The following is a 13,164-nucleotide window of genomic DNA, read 5'->3' as shown; positions in this document are numbered from 1 at the left end:
GAAATAAATTAACGACGGATGTTGTTAAATACTACAAGCCTTTCTCCTACCTGGCTTCAGTTCAATCAATACCAGCCAATCTCTATCTCGGTCTACCAAACGCAGGACACCGTTTTCCAGTCCTTGCTTGTCTATCGTTACATCTGGACCTTGACCTCCCGCAGCCACAGTACAAGCTGTCTTCTTTTGGGCGGACAGCAACCTCTTCGTCCATTCCGCGGTATGGACATACCGCAACCTTTGGGTGCAGGTGGAATTGGCATGTTCCCGTAGTTGGCCCAGGAGACTGTGGCCTTGCTGTAATAGCCTTGAATAAGTCATCTAAAATATCCCGGTTCTGCTTGCAGATTTCTGATATCCTCAAGGCTGTAATAATAGCAGATTTCGAACGGACCCTTAGGTCCAGTACGGACGTGGCAGTAACTGCAGCTGCTAGCTCAGATGCTGCGTACTTTCTTGCCATGGATATCGGGCCGGTTTCTTCATAGATGAAGGCAATCATGTCGAGGTCCAACTTGCAACTAACGTACTCCCTCGAGCGGTGGTATAGAATTGTTAGACACCTATCCGCCAGCTCATCAATGCAATATTTATCCGCAAGTCCTAATGTCGCTATTATCTTTCTCATATTCTCCCGCCCCTCTTCTTGTGTATGGTTGCTATTGAGACCTATGGTTTTCAGACTGTCGTAGTAAATCCACTCCATGAGCGCTTCGAATGCGCTCGGATCGTCATCGGGAAAAGAAGCGTTTGATGTTACGGCTTCAAGGAAGTTGCTGTCGAAAATGGCGGAAAAGAATCTTGATTTTGAGGCAAGGAGATTTTTGTGCACAGTAAACGTGCGCTTGAATCCATCGTCGCCGACTGTGATCTGGACGGTTTCTGTGCCAAATGTCCTTTATTGTTAGAATATCGAATATATCCTACCATTGGGTTCCAATACTCACTCACTAAATAAAGGAGGCAATGACGAGGGTTTTACTTGGGAAGCTTGCTTGTTGTTTCTTTTGGAACTGGCTTTTTGAGACATGGCTGCTATCGTATAGTTGTCCAACTGGCTGGTTAACTCAGAGGGCCATTGGCATTATAATCGAAATCTCGACATCCTCTTATAGAGCATAGTAAATAAGTATGATGAATACCACTTCGGGGTATTCACACAAGTACTAGGCCATGCGCCACTGTAAAATAAGATTCAGATAACGGCGTCAATTATGCGGTACAGCACAATATAATATCCATCACTCACACTGCTCTTACATACTGTGATTTATCGTCTTACAAGTACAGAGGGTGCACTACTTCGTATATTAATCGTAATAATAATGGGCTCGGGACCAGGCATAGCATATTGTGAAGGGCATTCTTATCTCATACAAAATATGGCGGGACCTGATATCAAATTCTCATGAGCCAGGTATTTATTTAGACGGAGATTCTTATGCGAAAAACTTTCTGTATTGAATTAGTTGCATATAGCAGCTATGCTATCTATGCTATCTATGCTGTCTGTGCTGGTTGTGGTTATTTTGTTAGATTTACCTGCCGCGTCTGTTGTGCCTGCCCCGTTTGATGCTCCGGTCGTAGTCCGAGCACTCGTTCTGATCGTTGGAAGTCCGTTCATACTCCTTGTACGGACATTGAAGCATCTCGGGGTGATTGTGGTAGTCACAGACTGAATGGTCATGAGCACTTTTATGACTGGGACCAGATGTTCCTCTCACTTCTTTGATGGCGTCGAGCAACAAGTCGCTATCTTGGCAGGCATCGTGTATCGAAGCATTAGACACTCCGTTGGTTTCTGGTTTAACCAAAGCCCATGCAACCGTCCTCGCAGCATACAGATGTGCCTTTGATGTGAATGGAGTCTTGTTGTAGAGCGTGCTCATTTGACACATTGTTGGCACCAAATCCTCCCCGATTTTGGCAAGAAAGCTCATGGCACAGTCACCAAGGTCAGGTAGCATGTACTTCTCTGCAAGCACAACTGTCGAGATTGCCAGGTCGGCCTGATCATATTTAGAACGTCCCACGCTATGGAGAGATTTCACAGTAGAGCAATAGACCCATTCGACGAAAACTTCAAATGCGTCTGGGTTATCTTCAGGTAGGGTTGCCGAGACCGCTGACGATTCAAGAAACCCGCCGTCAAACAACTTTTTGAAGAAGGAAACCTTGTCCATGAGGAGCTCCTTATGAACCACAAATTCCTTTGCATCCTCTCCTTCCCCAACAATTATCTCCACTGTCTCCCGGCCCATCAACCTATGACTCGTTAGATAGCTGCTATTGTATAGTGCTGGGTATTTTGACTTACTGACTGAAGTTTTTCTTGGGGGATACTTCAATTTGAGTAGATGACGGATCAAAAGCTTCACGAAGAGCCTGTTCAACACCCTGCATAAGGAGCGTAATAGAGCTGCTGTCTTCCAAAGAGAAATAAACTTCGCGAGTGTGCAAACCGTATTTAAGGTAATCCAGAAAGGTGGTAGGGAACAATTTAATAAAAAGCCCGGAGTGGATGAGATGCTGATGCTCAAAGTTGTTGGCGAGGAGCGGAACTACTTTGAAGCTTTCGCCTTGAAAGAGGGCATCGATAGTGTAACGACCTTGACTTCCCAATCCACGTTGCAAAATATGATGATCTGGGCCGTGAGGTAGGCAGCCAACTTCGTTGGCTAATCGCAAAAATTCAATATGGTCCGAGTTTCCAATGTCGTACTCGAAGTCCCGAATCTGGTTGCTGCCTTTCTGGTCCATCGTAGCAATCTAGAGAAGTTAGTAACATAGACAACAAAACAGTTGTGCACACTAAAGAACATACAGTGTGGATCCACAGGTTTTGAATGGGATGGTGGCTTCTGAGTGAAAATGAAAACGTGGTGACCCAAGCACCAATTATGACTTGTTGGATGCTGCTGGATGGTGAACCTGAGGTGGCTTGACGAGGTTGTAAACAGGAGAAGAAACAGAAAGTTGGGTCCCTTTGGGGTTGTAAGCAAGAGAGGTGCAGACGGGCGAAACAACAAGCTGGAGTAGATAGATAAGCTGCCAAATGTGTTTGCACGACTGAGCAGGATAAACAGAGGACGCAAAGTGCGTTTGCACAAACGAGTAGGAGAAACAAAGAAAGTAAAATATAAAATTATGCACAACACAATACCTTCTGTTGAGTTCCTGTTGACCAGTCAGATCACTTAGATCTCAACCAAAGCTTTTTATATCTGAGAAACTCACCGAAAAATATATTTTCACAGAATCTCATAAAGCAACATATTTTCACAGAAACTCACAGATAAACACGTCTTCAAAGCAACAAAACATACTCCAGCCTTCACAAATGATTTATTTATATCTACCCCTACCCCCTCTCAAAACGCCCCTCAACCCCCCATCTACACTTCTGGGCCCCCCCTCCTCCTCGCCCTCTTCTCAACATCCGTCCCATAATTAAACGGATTCCTACACAACGGACACGTACTCTGGTTACTACTCGCAAACCACTTAAACAAACAACTGCTATGAAACAGATGCTTGCAAGTCTGACAGCGCTTATCAGGCATCTTCTTGTCACTCGACACAATGCTGTAGCAGATAGCGCATTCAGTCTGCCCCTTCAACGCACCAGTGACGTTGCGGCGGAAGGCGAGGAGGCCGTCGGTTATGCTGCCGTTCTGGGGTGGTAGTGTTAGTTTGTTTCTTATCTGGGGGGAGAGGGGGGAGAGGGGTGAGTAACGCACGGAGAATGTAATAACGCCCTGAATAATCATCAACCAACTCTGCCACTTCTTCTCCGAGACAGCAACCCTATTCACACCATCGACTTTAATACTCTCCAGCGGGTAAATAGGCGGAAAGCGAATCGCAATCTGCATCGTCATCTCATCAACCTCATACCCCGCATACACCTCCCTCGACTTCTTCGACACCTTAACAATCAACTCCTTCTCGTCCTCTGGCGGCTCTTCCAGCCCCTCGGCCCAGATCTCAACATCATCTAGCGTGTCGACGATGACGAGGGGGCTGAAGGATTTCTCGGTCCAGGATTCGACGGCGAGACGGGTTTGCTTGGATTTACACTCTAGATACCAGCTTTTGACGAGGCCGGGGGTGAATTTGAGACAGAGGTAGTAGAGGTGCACTAGGAGCCAGTGCATGTTATACTCGTCTGGCTCGGCGGATGCAATGTCCATATCATAAGCGCGTATAGCGTCGGATTTGAGGCGCGCGCGATCGAGGTTAAGCGGCTTACCAGCCGAGTGGCCTAGGATATCGAAGAGGAGGTTTAGGAGGGGAGTGATGAGGTTCTCGGCTTTGAGTTGCGTGGTGTAGTCGTTACGGACTTTGTGGGAGGCGGTGGAGAAGGCGTCGAATATCAGGTGCCAGGAGAGGAGGTAGGTGCGGATTGGTGGGGGGAACTGGGATAGGATGTCGTCGGGGAAGTTCTCCATTTGAGGGACTTCGAGGAGGAGGGAACAGAGTTCTTCGGGGAGTTGGGCGTCTTTCTTCTCGAGGAGCACGTTGACGGAGATATCTCCTTGGGCGGCTGGGAGTGCGCGGTGTAGGATCCCGAAGGCGGCTGATTGGATGACTGGGAAGTCTGATGCTACGAGGGGGTAGAGATCAGAGAGGTCTTTAATGTGTTTCAAGGGCACCTTTGTGACCTGTCTGTATATCAACTCGTTCACAATTCTCCACGGTTGAGTCTCCACTTCTGGTCTATTCAAGGCCAAAAGGGTGACCATCCCCTGTGATATCTCGTGTTCGGCATCTTCCAACGCTTCCACGAGGTCGTCATTCGGTTCCTCGAGACCCCTGAGCAGAATTATCAATCTCAAAGTCGTATGAATTGCAGGAAGGAAGATATTAGCATTCCGCATAACCGGCTTGGAATTCCAGAAAGCGACACAGAAATCGATAGTAATCTGCCAGTATGGGCCGTACACCTCGCTGATACCCGGCAACAGCAGTTGTAAACTCCGAGAAGCTTGTGCTGCGAGTACCGGGTGTAAAATCTCTGGTTGTTCCAGCCAGCCAGTGATCTGCTTAACTGCGAAGACGAGTCTGTTATTCGCTACTGGGAGGCTGTCTTGGTCGTAAACAGCTAATGCCGCGTTCATAAGGCTCAGAAGAAGAGGTGCCTTAGCACTTGTTAAAGATAGACCAGTAACATCGCTGACAAGACGGTTGCACAGATTATTCACAATCTTGCTAGATCCAAGACTCTCCTTGAGGCCCGCCAGAATTGCAACGGCGGTGAAGCCGTTCGGGGTAGACGACTTGAGCGCATCTGTGGATGTCAGCCAATCCTCGCCACCCGCCATGTGCCAGCCGTGCGATTCGACAAGGCTGGATAGCACATTGGCTAGAACACGGCCTGCATAAAATGCGGTCGTTGAGTTGCCCTTCGATTCCTCGAGTAGACGTGAAACCAATGCGTGGCCCATGTCTGACCCCTCGCCATGGAGCCAATCATCAGATTTGTCCAGAATCTTGGCGAGAGCACGTTGGGACGTTGCGATGAAATCTTGGATGTCGCCTTCAATATCGGGCTCATCTAGGGATGACCAGAGCAGATCGCCTCGTCGAAGTCCGAGCTGGTCGTTTGCAACCTCTACTGTTAAGCAGAGTAGGTAGATAATGTCGATCTGAACGCTGACTGGCACATTCTTCAGAATGTTTTCCTGTGCAACGAGTTTCGAGCTGTAGATTGCCATTCGGAGAGCCGCAGAGTAGCCATCTAAGTCCCTTTCTATTGGGGCGGACGACGAAGAGTCATCAGGAGAAGCCAACGCAATAGTGCCACCGAGGATATTTGTCAAAGATAACGAAAGATCTTTTCCGCAGGCGAAAAGTATCGGACGAAGTGCTTCTTGCCAATTCTCTTTGTCTGGGAACAAGTCCGAGACTGATGCGGTCCCGTTGGAAGTGGCGACCCCTTCTGCCTGAGCCACAAGAGTATCGATGCTCAGAGATCGCGGTCCCACACTCTCCAGATTTTCTTGAATGATAGAAACAATGGGCGACCCCTTATCGTGCGGAAGTCCACCAGAAGTTCCAATATTACCAATATCAGCTCTAAGAGAGCCTACTTTGGAGACCACTCCAGGATGTCCCGATTCGCCCAGCTCAAGTAACTTCGTCATTACCGTGATATGTCTCGTTCCCCTTTCTTCCAACAATTGCGGGCGATGAGCAACAACATATTCCAAAGCATCAACTGCATTAAAAAATCCAGCATTTTCTGTGTCCAAACCATCGGTGATGGTATCGAGTACCCGGGCATCTATAGCATCGCTAAAGCAATTGAACTTGATAGCCGCTTCAAATACACGGCGCCATTCCGCTTCCCCGTTCTGCAAAAACCTCGACGTAGAAGAGAAGAGAAATTGCTGCACGACGTCGTTTTTCTGAGCTGCTTCGCTAATGAATCCAAACGAGATAAGAGCTTCTGCTGCAACTGCTTGCTGCGTGCTGTTAGGCAGATTTATAAGGCCACTAATGGTTGACTCCCATATTGCCAAACAAACGGCCTCTTGTCCAGGGAATGTGCAAAGCAGCTTGAGAGATGAGATAAGATACGGTGCTGATGGAGAAGTCACGAGCTTTGAAAGCTCTGTCTTCAAAAATGAGGTTATGGCTTCTTCCGATGATGTAGAGCCCAGGACAACGTCGGGTGCAAGTCGCAAAGCACCCTCTATAGCTCCTGCAGCGCCAAATGGCTTGCCATTCCTTGCAGAAAGCACCTCCAAAGAACGACTTATGATGGAAGCGCTTGCTTCAATAAGAATATGCTTATACAATTCTGCATCCGCACGATCAGCCCCGGAGTATTTGCAAATCTCAGCTTGCAGTTTAAACCAGCGGTGCGCTTCCGAGGCCACAGATGCCTGCGACTTCTCAAAATCCTTTGACTGCTCAGGAAGTGATGTCTGAATACCAGTAATCACTTCGTTTGCAAGGCGATTCCATTCTTGGCTTAAAGGTGCATCGGACTGGCGAGCCTCAGAAGCGGCACATAGGTGGAACGCTTTTGCAAGCGCCGCTGTGCTATTGCTTGTAGCCCAGCGATTACCCTCTGGTGTTGGTCGGATAAAATGCTCGAATAGGGGGTAGACAGTGGCCACCAGGAGTTGGTTTTGGTCCTTGGGGTCTGTCAACTGCTTTTGCAACTGCCTCACGGTGTTGACGTAGCAGATCCATGCAGTCGGGATATTCAACCTCGGCTCATCCCTAATTGATATGCCATCACCAAGAGATTTAAGGAAATCCGTAGCTCCAGTAATATCTGTAGGTAAAACACCTGAAGGTAAATGGGCCAGCAAAAAGTTCAAAGCCTTCCAATAATCGGCAGGCCCAAGCTGAGAACCCTTCTCGACGAAGCGCCGAAGTCGGGACAAGGGAGCCTTCTTCCCTTTGTATGATGTAGTCCACACAGAGGGAAAGGTTGCTGTCAGTTTCCCAAGGGCATGGGTAAATGCTAGCGAAGAACTTAGCTGGGGACTGCGAAGACCCGTATCAATAAATGTGGTGCCAATAGTTTCAAGATCCTCTTCGATGAAGTCAGGTTGCTTTTCCAGACATATCAAAACGAGTTGAGCAGTAGTCCGTCTAACAAATGAATCCTTGGAGGCAATGAAGCCCCAGAGTATCTTGTTGCCTGTAATAAATTTCTTGTAGTCCTCCTCATGCTTTTTGATGTCTTGTTTGGAGAGCTTCGTAAGGAGATTGATGCCAAGGGAGAGACTCGCGCCAACAACCCTGTCAAATTTGGCTTGGGATTCGTCGGCGTTCACAGTTCTCTCGTCACTAAGAGTCTCGGGTGTTTCCAAAATAGCTTCTTGTGCGAATTCAAGGATCTGGACCTGGCAACGCCGCCAGAACAAGAGCATCTTCTCTTCGGTGCCGAAGAAAGAGTTCAAGCCATCGGAAGCTGCCTTCGACACTGGCCTGTCCCTATCATATGTCCCAGCTAACCAGGCTCCAACAATATTGGGTATAAATTTCTCCATGCTCTTCTTGGCTGACTTGAGAAGCTCATATTGCAAGGTGTGAGACAGCTCACGTACTCGGCGGGAATTGTCTATTGAGATGCGAGGATATAATTTGACCTATGAGATATATTACTAAAATAGTACATTGCAGGCGTTGGCCTTCTAAACGTAATAAGAGACGCACCCAAGCTTCCAGTATAGACTGTTCCACGCCTCCGCCCTGCTCGTGCGGACTTGAGAGGACATGTAGGCGGAGGTCTTCCAAGCCCTTGGCCTTCGTCGTGCTATCCTTCTTCAACAAGTTCTTGAACGCCACTACAACATTCGGGTCAGATATGGAGGTGAGGTTCGGCGGCTCTGTCAGGTATGAGAGCGTGCTCCTTGTAGCTCCTAATCCAAACCCGCCAAACCCAGCGCCATTGCCAAAAACGGCCCGGCTACTGGAGGCCTGGGACTTGAACTGCTTTTTGCTCATCGTAGCGGGGTTGATATTGTAGAGAGGACGCAAAGAGCCTAGATCGCTCGGGGTCGAGCCTTGTTAATAAAAGTAGCTCGGGGTAGCTCGTTGCGGGGTATTCAAATCGGCGTCATCCTTGTCGTCGGCAGGTAGACAGCTTTGTTTCGTCTGCGAGGTTCGTCTAGGAATATATACAATCTATGCCCAGTATTATAACGCACGCCAATATCTTTGTCGTCCCGTTGCGCTGGGGTTGAAGAGTTGAGGGTATAGTATAGCTGTTCAAAAAGTATATTTTTGATTTGGAACCGTCCCCCGCCTACGCCGCGTGCGTCACACTAAGCAAAGGGTCTTGGCATTTGGCACGTGACCAGCCCAACCGTCATAGTTGTGCGCTAGACCGATTGTGACACAAGCGTATGGCGCAAGTACCCAGGTACTCGTGCCGCCCGGAAGTCTAAAGAGGGACTGGAGATAAGGAAACGGCGATTACAGCAATAGTAAATACAAAGGGCTTTTAATTAGTTGGGCTTAATAAATAAACCATTTACTCATAAACAGAGGTAAATAAATAATATCTATGGGCTTCAAATACTGGTATACTAATCTTGAGCAATCTCTAGTCGCCCCTCATCCCTCATACGATCTCTGGGCCGATAAGAGGACCTTGGTACCTTGTCACCTTAGCGGATAAAGAGCGTCCGTGAGTGTGGAGTAAGGCTACCCCGCCCCGTTCGATCCATTCGTGTTGGCTGGTCACAGTAACAGTTGGAAGACCACCACGAATATTGGTTACAAGGTCCATGGCAAGACCATTCAGCCCTTCTATTGACACACACATCTTCTCTCTGTTCCTGCCTTCTCTCGTACATACTTGTACAGAGTACCTTCAATTTCATACCCATCAATCATATAAGCCCTCGTTCCCTATCTGAGAACTGAGGTATTACAGCATCTCAGCCGATACGACAGCTTCATTGAAGGATCGACATCGTGATCGGGTAAGCGCTCTCTCTGTTGTCTACCCAACGCGAGGTCCTTGGCTTCTTGATGCCCTCTCGTTTGGTATTGCGAATAACTGCTGACATCTACAGAAAGAGTGATTGTGATTGCTAGCATGATACAAGAGAGGCAGCCGTTGCAATGATCGCGTCACATCTCGGTCCGGCCGGCCGGACGGCATTGTTGCCACAGCTTCAATCATCGAGGGCAGTCATATCGACTACAGTTTCAAGATCACCCTGGCGTCACGAACAGACTCGAGGGATCAGGCTTGAATTCTGGTCATGGAACCTCCAGCCTGGCTCGCGTGGTCACCAGGCGTGCCACAAGATTTCGAAGAGTGCGTACATCGAAGCCCTCAATCGAAAGCTTCTCCGAAACCGCCATCACAGGTTGCACATCAGCAACTCTAGTATGAAGAGTTTCATGTGCAGCGCATTCTATGAAGACAAATCTAGGGTTAATTTGCAGAAACTCAAGAATGACGCCACCCGAACAGCCTCAAACCTTGCCCGGGCTACTTCAGGGTCCATCAATACCTCGCGTAAGGCCACGACAGATGGACACAGTGGCCGGACCCCAAGCAGCGACGGATTATTTAACTTGAAATACGAAATCGATCCAATTACAAATCGAAAGGTCTTCAAACAAGATTCTAGCACGTTGAGCCCCCAGACCGACACCCCAGCGAGCCATATCCCGAACCAAAAATTCTACGATCATGGACCCCCAGTCTCACAATTCCCAGGCCCCCAACCCCTTCCCAAACAATCGACTAAGACTGCACTTGATGGCTTGGCAACAACCGCTTCTCAAAGTCAAGGCACCTATGTTACAGACAGCGAGTTATACCGGGATGGACGCACGGTAGAGCAGGAACTCGGGGTTTACACACCTTTCCAGCACAATGAGCCAGACGGACATTTCCCACCGCCGCCAGATCCTGTTGAACAGGCTCTAAGCAATGGGCGGCCGTTGGAAGAGGAGCTTGGCGACTACCAACCTTTCCGGTACAACGAGCCAGATGGACACTTTCCACCACCACCAGATCCTGTTGAACAGGCTCTGAATAATGGACGGCCGTTAGAGGAAGAACTTGGCATCTACAAGCCTTTCCGGTATAATGAGCCAGATGGACATTTTCCACCGCCGCCAGACCCTGTTGAGCAGGCTCTAAACAATGGGCGATCGCTAAAGGAAGAGCTTGGCATCTATAAGGCTTTCCGGCACAATGAGCCAGATGGACACCCACCAGTGTCAGCAGATTCTGCTGGGCAGACCTTGGGAAACAGACGACAGCTGGCAGATGAACTTGGAGTTTACAAGCCGTTCCGATACAACGAGCCGGATGGACAATTTGCACCACCACCCGACCCCGTGAACAAAGCTTTGAATGAGTTCGACCAGGAATGGGACCCCGAGCTTAAGGCCTACACAGCTTTCCGCCACAATGAGCCAAATGGACATATTCCACCGCCACCCAACCCTGTAAACCAAGCTCTGGATGATCTTGATAAGAAATCGGATCCCGAGCTTAAAGCGTACACCGCTTTCAGACACAATGAACCAGATGGGCATTTTCCGCCACCGCCTGACCCTGTAGAGCAGGGTTTAAATGAATTCGATCAGAAATGGGATCCTGAGCTTGATGCTTACGTACCCTTCCGACACAACGAGCCAGACGGACATTTTCCACCACCAGTTGACCCTGTAGAACAGGCTCTAAACGAGTTCGATCAGAAATGGGACCCTGAGCTTGATGCTTACGTACCTTTCAGACATAACGAGCCAGATGGACATTTCCCACCTCCAGCAGACCCAGTCAACAAAGCTCTTAACGAATTTGACCAGAAATGGGAACCCAGGCTTGAAAATGACAACTTTTTCTTCGATGAAGACTTTGACGCTGAGCGTGCTGCCCAATTGGTACCGAACACCGCCGAACAAAAATCATCCGGTAAGCAGGAAAAGGATACATCGTCTAAGATAATAAAGAGCTCCAGGAAAGAGTCCAAGAAAGAGAAACAGGCCAGGAGAAGAAAGATGGAAGAGGATTTTGAAGCATCCTCGACCCAATTCTCAAAGGATATTGAAGCTGTTGCAAAGAGTGATAAAATCCGTGCCGCGCGCGAACGTGCTCAGGAGTTTGAGATTGAAAGAAGCGAATTGCTGAACCACCAGGGACATCTTCGTGGGAAAGTAAATGCCCGCCTCAGGGAGATTGCCGAGCTAGACAAACGTGAAGCTGGAAAGATACCTGCCTCCGAGCCTTCATCTCTGAAGCAAGACCAAGCTGGCTCCAGCGCTAAGGATGGAGAGCCCGAGTCATTTGTGTTTGTTTCTTCATACGGCACAGATTTGCCGCCAACTGCAAAAGCAGTGAAGGGATCTAAAGGCAAGAAAGTAAATATCAAAGGCGAGGAGGCTAGACTGAAGTCGGCATTCGTCAAGGAATTAGTGAGCATATATCAGGACTCCTACGGCGCAGCAGAACAGCAACCAACGCTCTACAAGATTGTCGCCTATAACCCAGACACCAAATCCATTCTGACCACTGAAACGACATCTATCGTACCTCCCGGCCACAGAAAGCCTCTCTCGCCAGCTTCGGTCCTGCCCAGGCTATCAAAACCAGCAAGTTTCCTTCCACATATTGCGCCGCTTCTTGACGAGGGCTATGAAATTGCCTCTGGGGATGGACATGTGCTTGTGTTCAGAAAGGTCCGCGATGGTCCGCCTCAGGGGAGTCCAGCAGCCAAAGCCGAGACAAAAACTCAGGCTAGAAATATGACAAACCCAATCGACGGAATGCAATCCATCCGCCCCGCGACAGGCAATTTTGCCAGCCCAACTGGTTTCGTGAACCACGATCTTCCCGAGTATCATATCAAATCCGGGACGGAATCTGGCCAAGAAAGCCACACCTACGGTAGCTCAGGATCCGGCTGGAAAGACCAGGAATGGTACGATAGAGCCGCACGAAGGCAAAAGGGGAAGAAGAAGGTCAAGAGGCTCTTGATCGGAGCCGTATGGGTTGGTGGACTATCATACGCCGTCGGCGTCGTGGCAGAGTTCTTCCGCACCGGTGGTACTGATGGGATGGGAGCTGTGGGGCTCTAAAGTGAGAACCGGCCCTGGCTACGAGCTTACAAGACTGGATTTTTGGCTCGACCCCGCGGGTTCGGTGGGTCATACAGTGGGGTGGATGGACGCCAATACCTCTACTCTCTCTCACACACACACAAACACACAATACCCAATGCAGGGAACTGGGAGTTGGCAAATTAGGGAGTTACTGGTTGTAAATAGTCGACGTCATACCCCTTATCGCGGGGTTCTCTTTAGTCGTTTTTAGTTTTCTGCATCACTCACCTTAGTTACTACTCTCTCTCCTCCTCGCTCCGTAGAAGTAGAAGAACAATCAGATTGTCTTATTTGAATGGGAGTTTAATTGTGACTGGTGCGGCTGAGATAGGTGAATACTAATAATAGTGACGTCCGCTGTGAACAATAGGCAATCACCAAGGAGGGGGGTTTGGTTTGAGTTGATTGGAATTTGGTGCCGGATTCAGTCGTAGTTTGTGGCTTATATATACGGAATCACATGGGATTGAGTCTTATCTACTCTCTACAACTAACTCCCTAGAGTAACACTTTTTAATGAAGGAAGCATTTCAAGAGTTTATTCGATCAATGCAACTTCCTCCTCTG

The 13,164-nt window shown here is 48.7% G+C and overlaps 4 protein-coding genes across 4 annotated transcripts; 1 reads left to right on the top strand and 3 right to left on the bottom strand.

Annotated features, from left to right (window-relative positions):
• Positions 1-82: 82 nt before the first annotated feature.
• On the bottom strand, positions 83-1,030 carry VE01_07515 (uncharacterized protein; the record flags this gene model as incomplete). Its single annotated transcript, XM_018276949.1, has 2 exons — positions 83-896; positions 948-1,030. The coding sequence occupies 2 exons, from the start codon at positions 1,028-1,030 to the stop codon at positions 83-85; spliced, it is 897 nt and encodes a 298-aa protein (XP_018128698.1).
• Positions 1,031-1,454: 424 nt separating this feature from the next.
• VE01_07514 (uncharacterized protein) lies at positions 1,455-3,097 on the bottom strand. Its single transcript, XM_018276948.2, has 3 exons — positions 2,825-3,097; positions 2,318-2,769; positions 1,455-2,265 (listed from the first exon to the last, which is right to left on the bottom strand). The coding sequence occupies exons 2-3, from the start codon at positions 2,758-2,760 to the stop codon at positions 1,539-1,541; spliced, it is 1,170 nt and encodes a 389-aa protein (XP_018128732.1). The 5' UTR covers positions 2,761-2,769; positions 2,825-3,097; the 3' UTR covers positions 1,455-1,538.
• Positions 3,098-3,395: 298 nt separating this feature from the next.
• VE01_07513 (uncharacterized protein) lies at positions 3,396-8,741 on the bottom strand (the record flags this gene model as incomplete). Its single annotated transcript, XM_018276947.2, has 3 exons — positions 8,179-8,741; positions 3,741-8,111; positions 3,396-3,674 (listed from the first exon to the last, which is right to left on the bottom strand). Exons 1-3 carry the CDS (start codon positions 8,467-8,469, stop codon positions 3,396-3,398), a joined length of 4,941 nt encoding a protein of 1,646 aa, XP_018128728.1. The 5' UTR covers positions 8,470-8,741.
• Positions 8,742-9,042: 301 nt separating this feature from the next.
• On the top strand, positions 9,043-12,899 carry VE01_07512 (uncharacterized protein). Its single transcript, XM_018276946.2, has 2 exons — positions 9,043-9,452; positions 9,546-12,899. Exon 2 carries the CDS (start codon positions 9,595-9,597, stop codon positions 12,571-12,573), a length of 2,979 nt encoding a protein of 992 aa, XP_018128727.1. The 5' UTR covers positions 9,043-9,452; positions 9,546-9,594; the 3' UTR covers positions 12,574-12,899.
• The last annotated feature ends 265 nt before the right edge of the window (positions 12,900-13,164 follow it).

This window comes from Pseudogymnoascus verrucosus (genome assembly GCF_001662655.1).
Source record: "Pseudogymnoascus verrucosus strain UAMH 10579 unplaced genomic scaffold scaffold_34, whole genome shotgun sequence".
Taxonomy (NCBI): Eukaryota; Fungi; Ascomycota; class Leotiomycetes; order Thelebolales; family Thelebolaceae; genus Pseudogymnoascus; species Pseudogymnoascus verrucosus.
Note: the sequence above shows the minus strand (reverse complement) of the source record. Positions and strands in the feature narration are given on the sequence as shown.

Bases quoted from the DNA above. Each gene is read 5' to 3' on its own strand.
- VE01_07514 (XM_018276948.2), bottom strand. From the start codon at position 2,760: ATGGACCAGAAAGGCAGCAACCAGATTCGGGACTTCGAGTACGACATT. The intron at 2,266-2,317 runs GTAAGTCAAAAT...AACGAGTCATAG, and splicing joins CCCAAGAAAAACTTCAGTCA to GTTGATGGGCCGGGAGACAG.
- VE01_07512 (XM_018276946.2), top strand. From the start codon at position 9,595: ATGATCGCGTCACATCTCGGTCCGGCCGGCCGGACGGCATTGTTGCCA.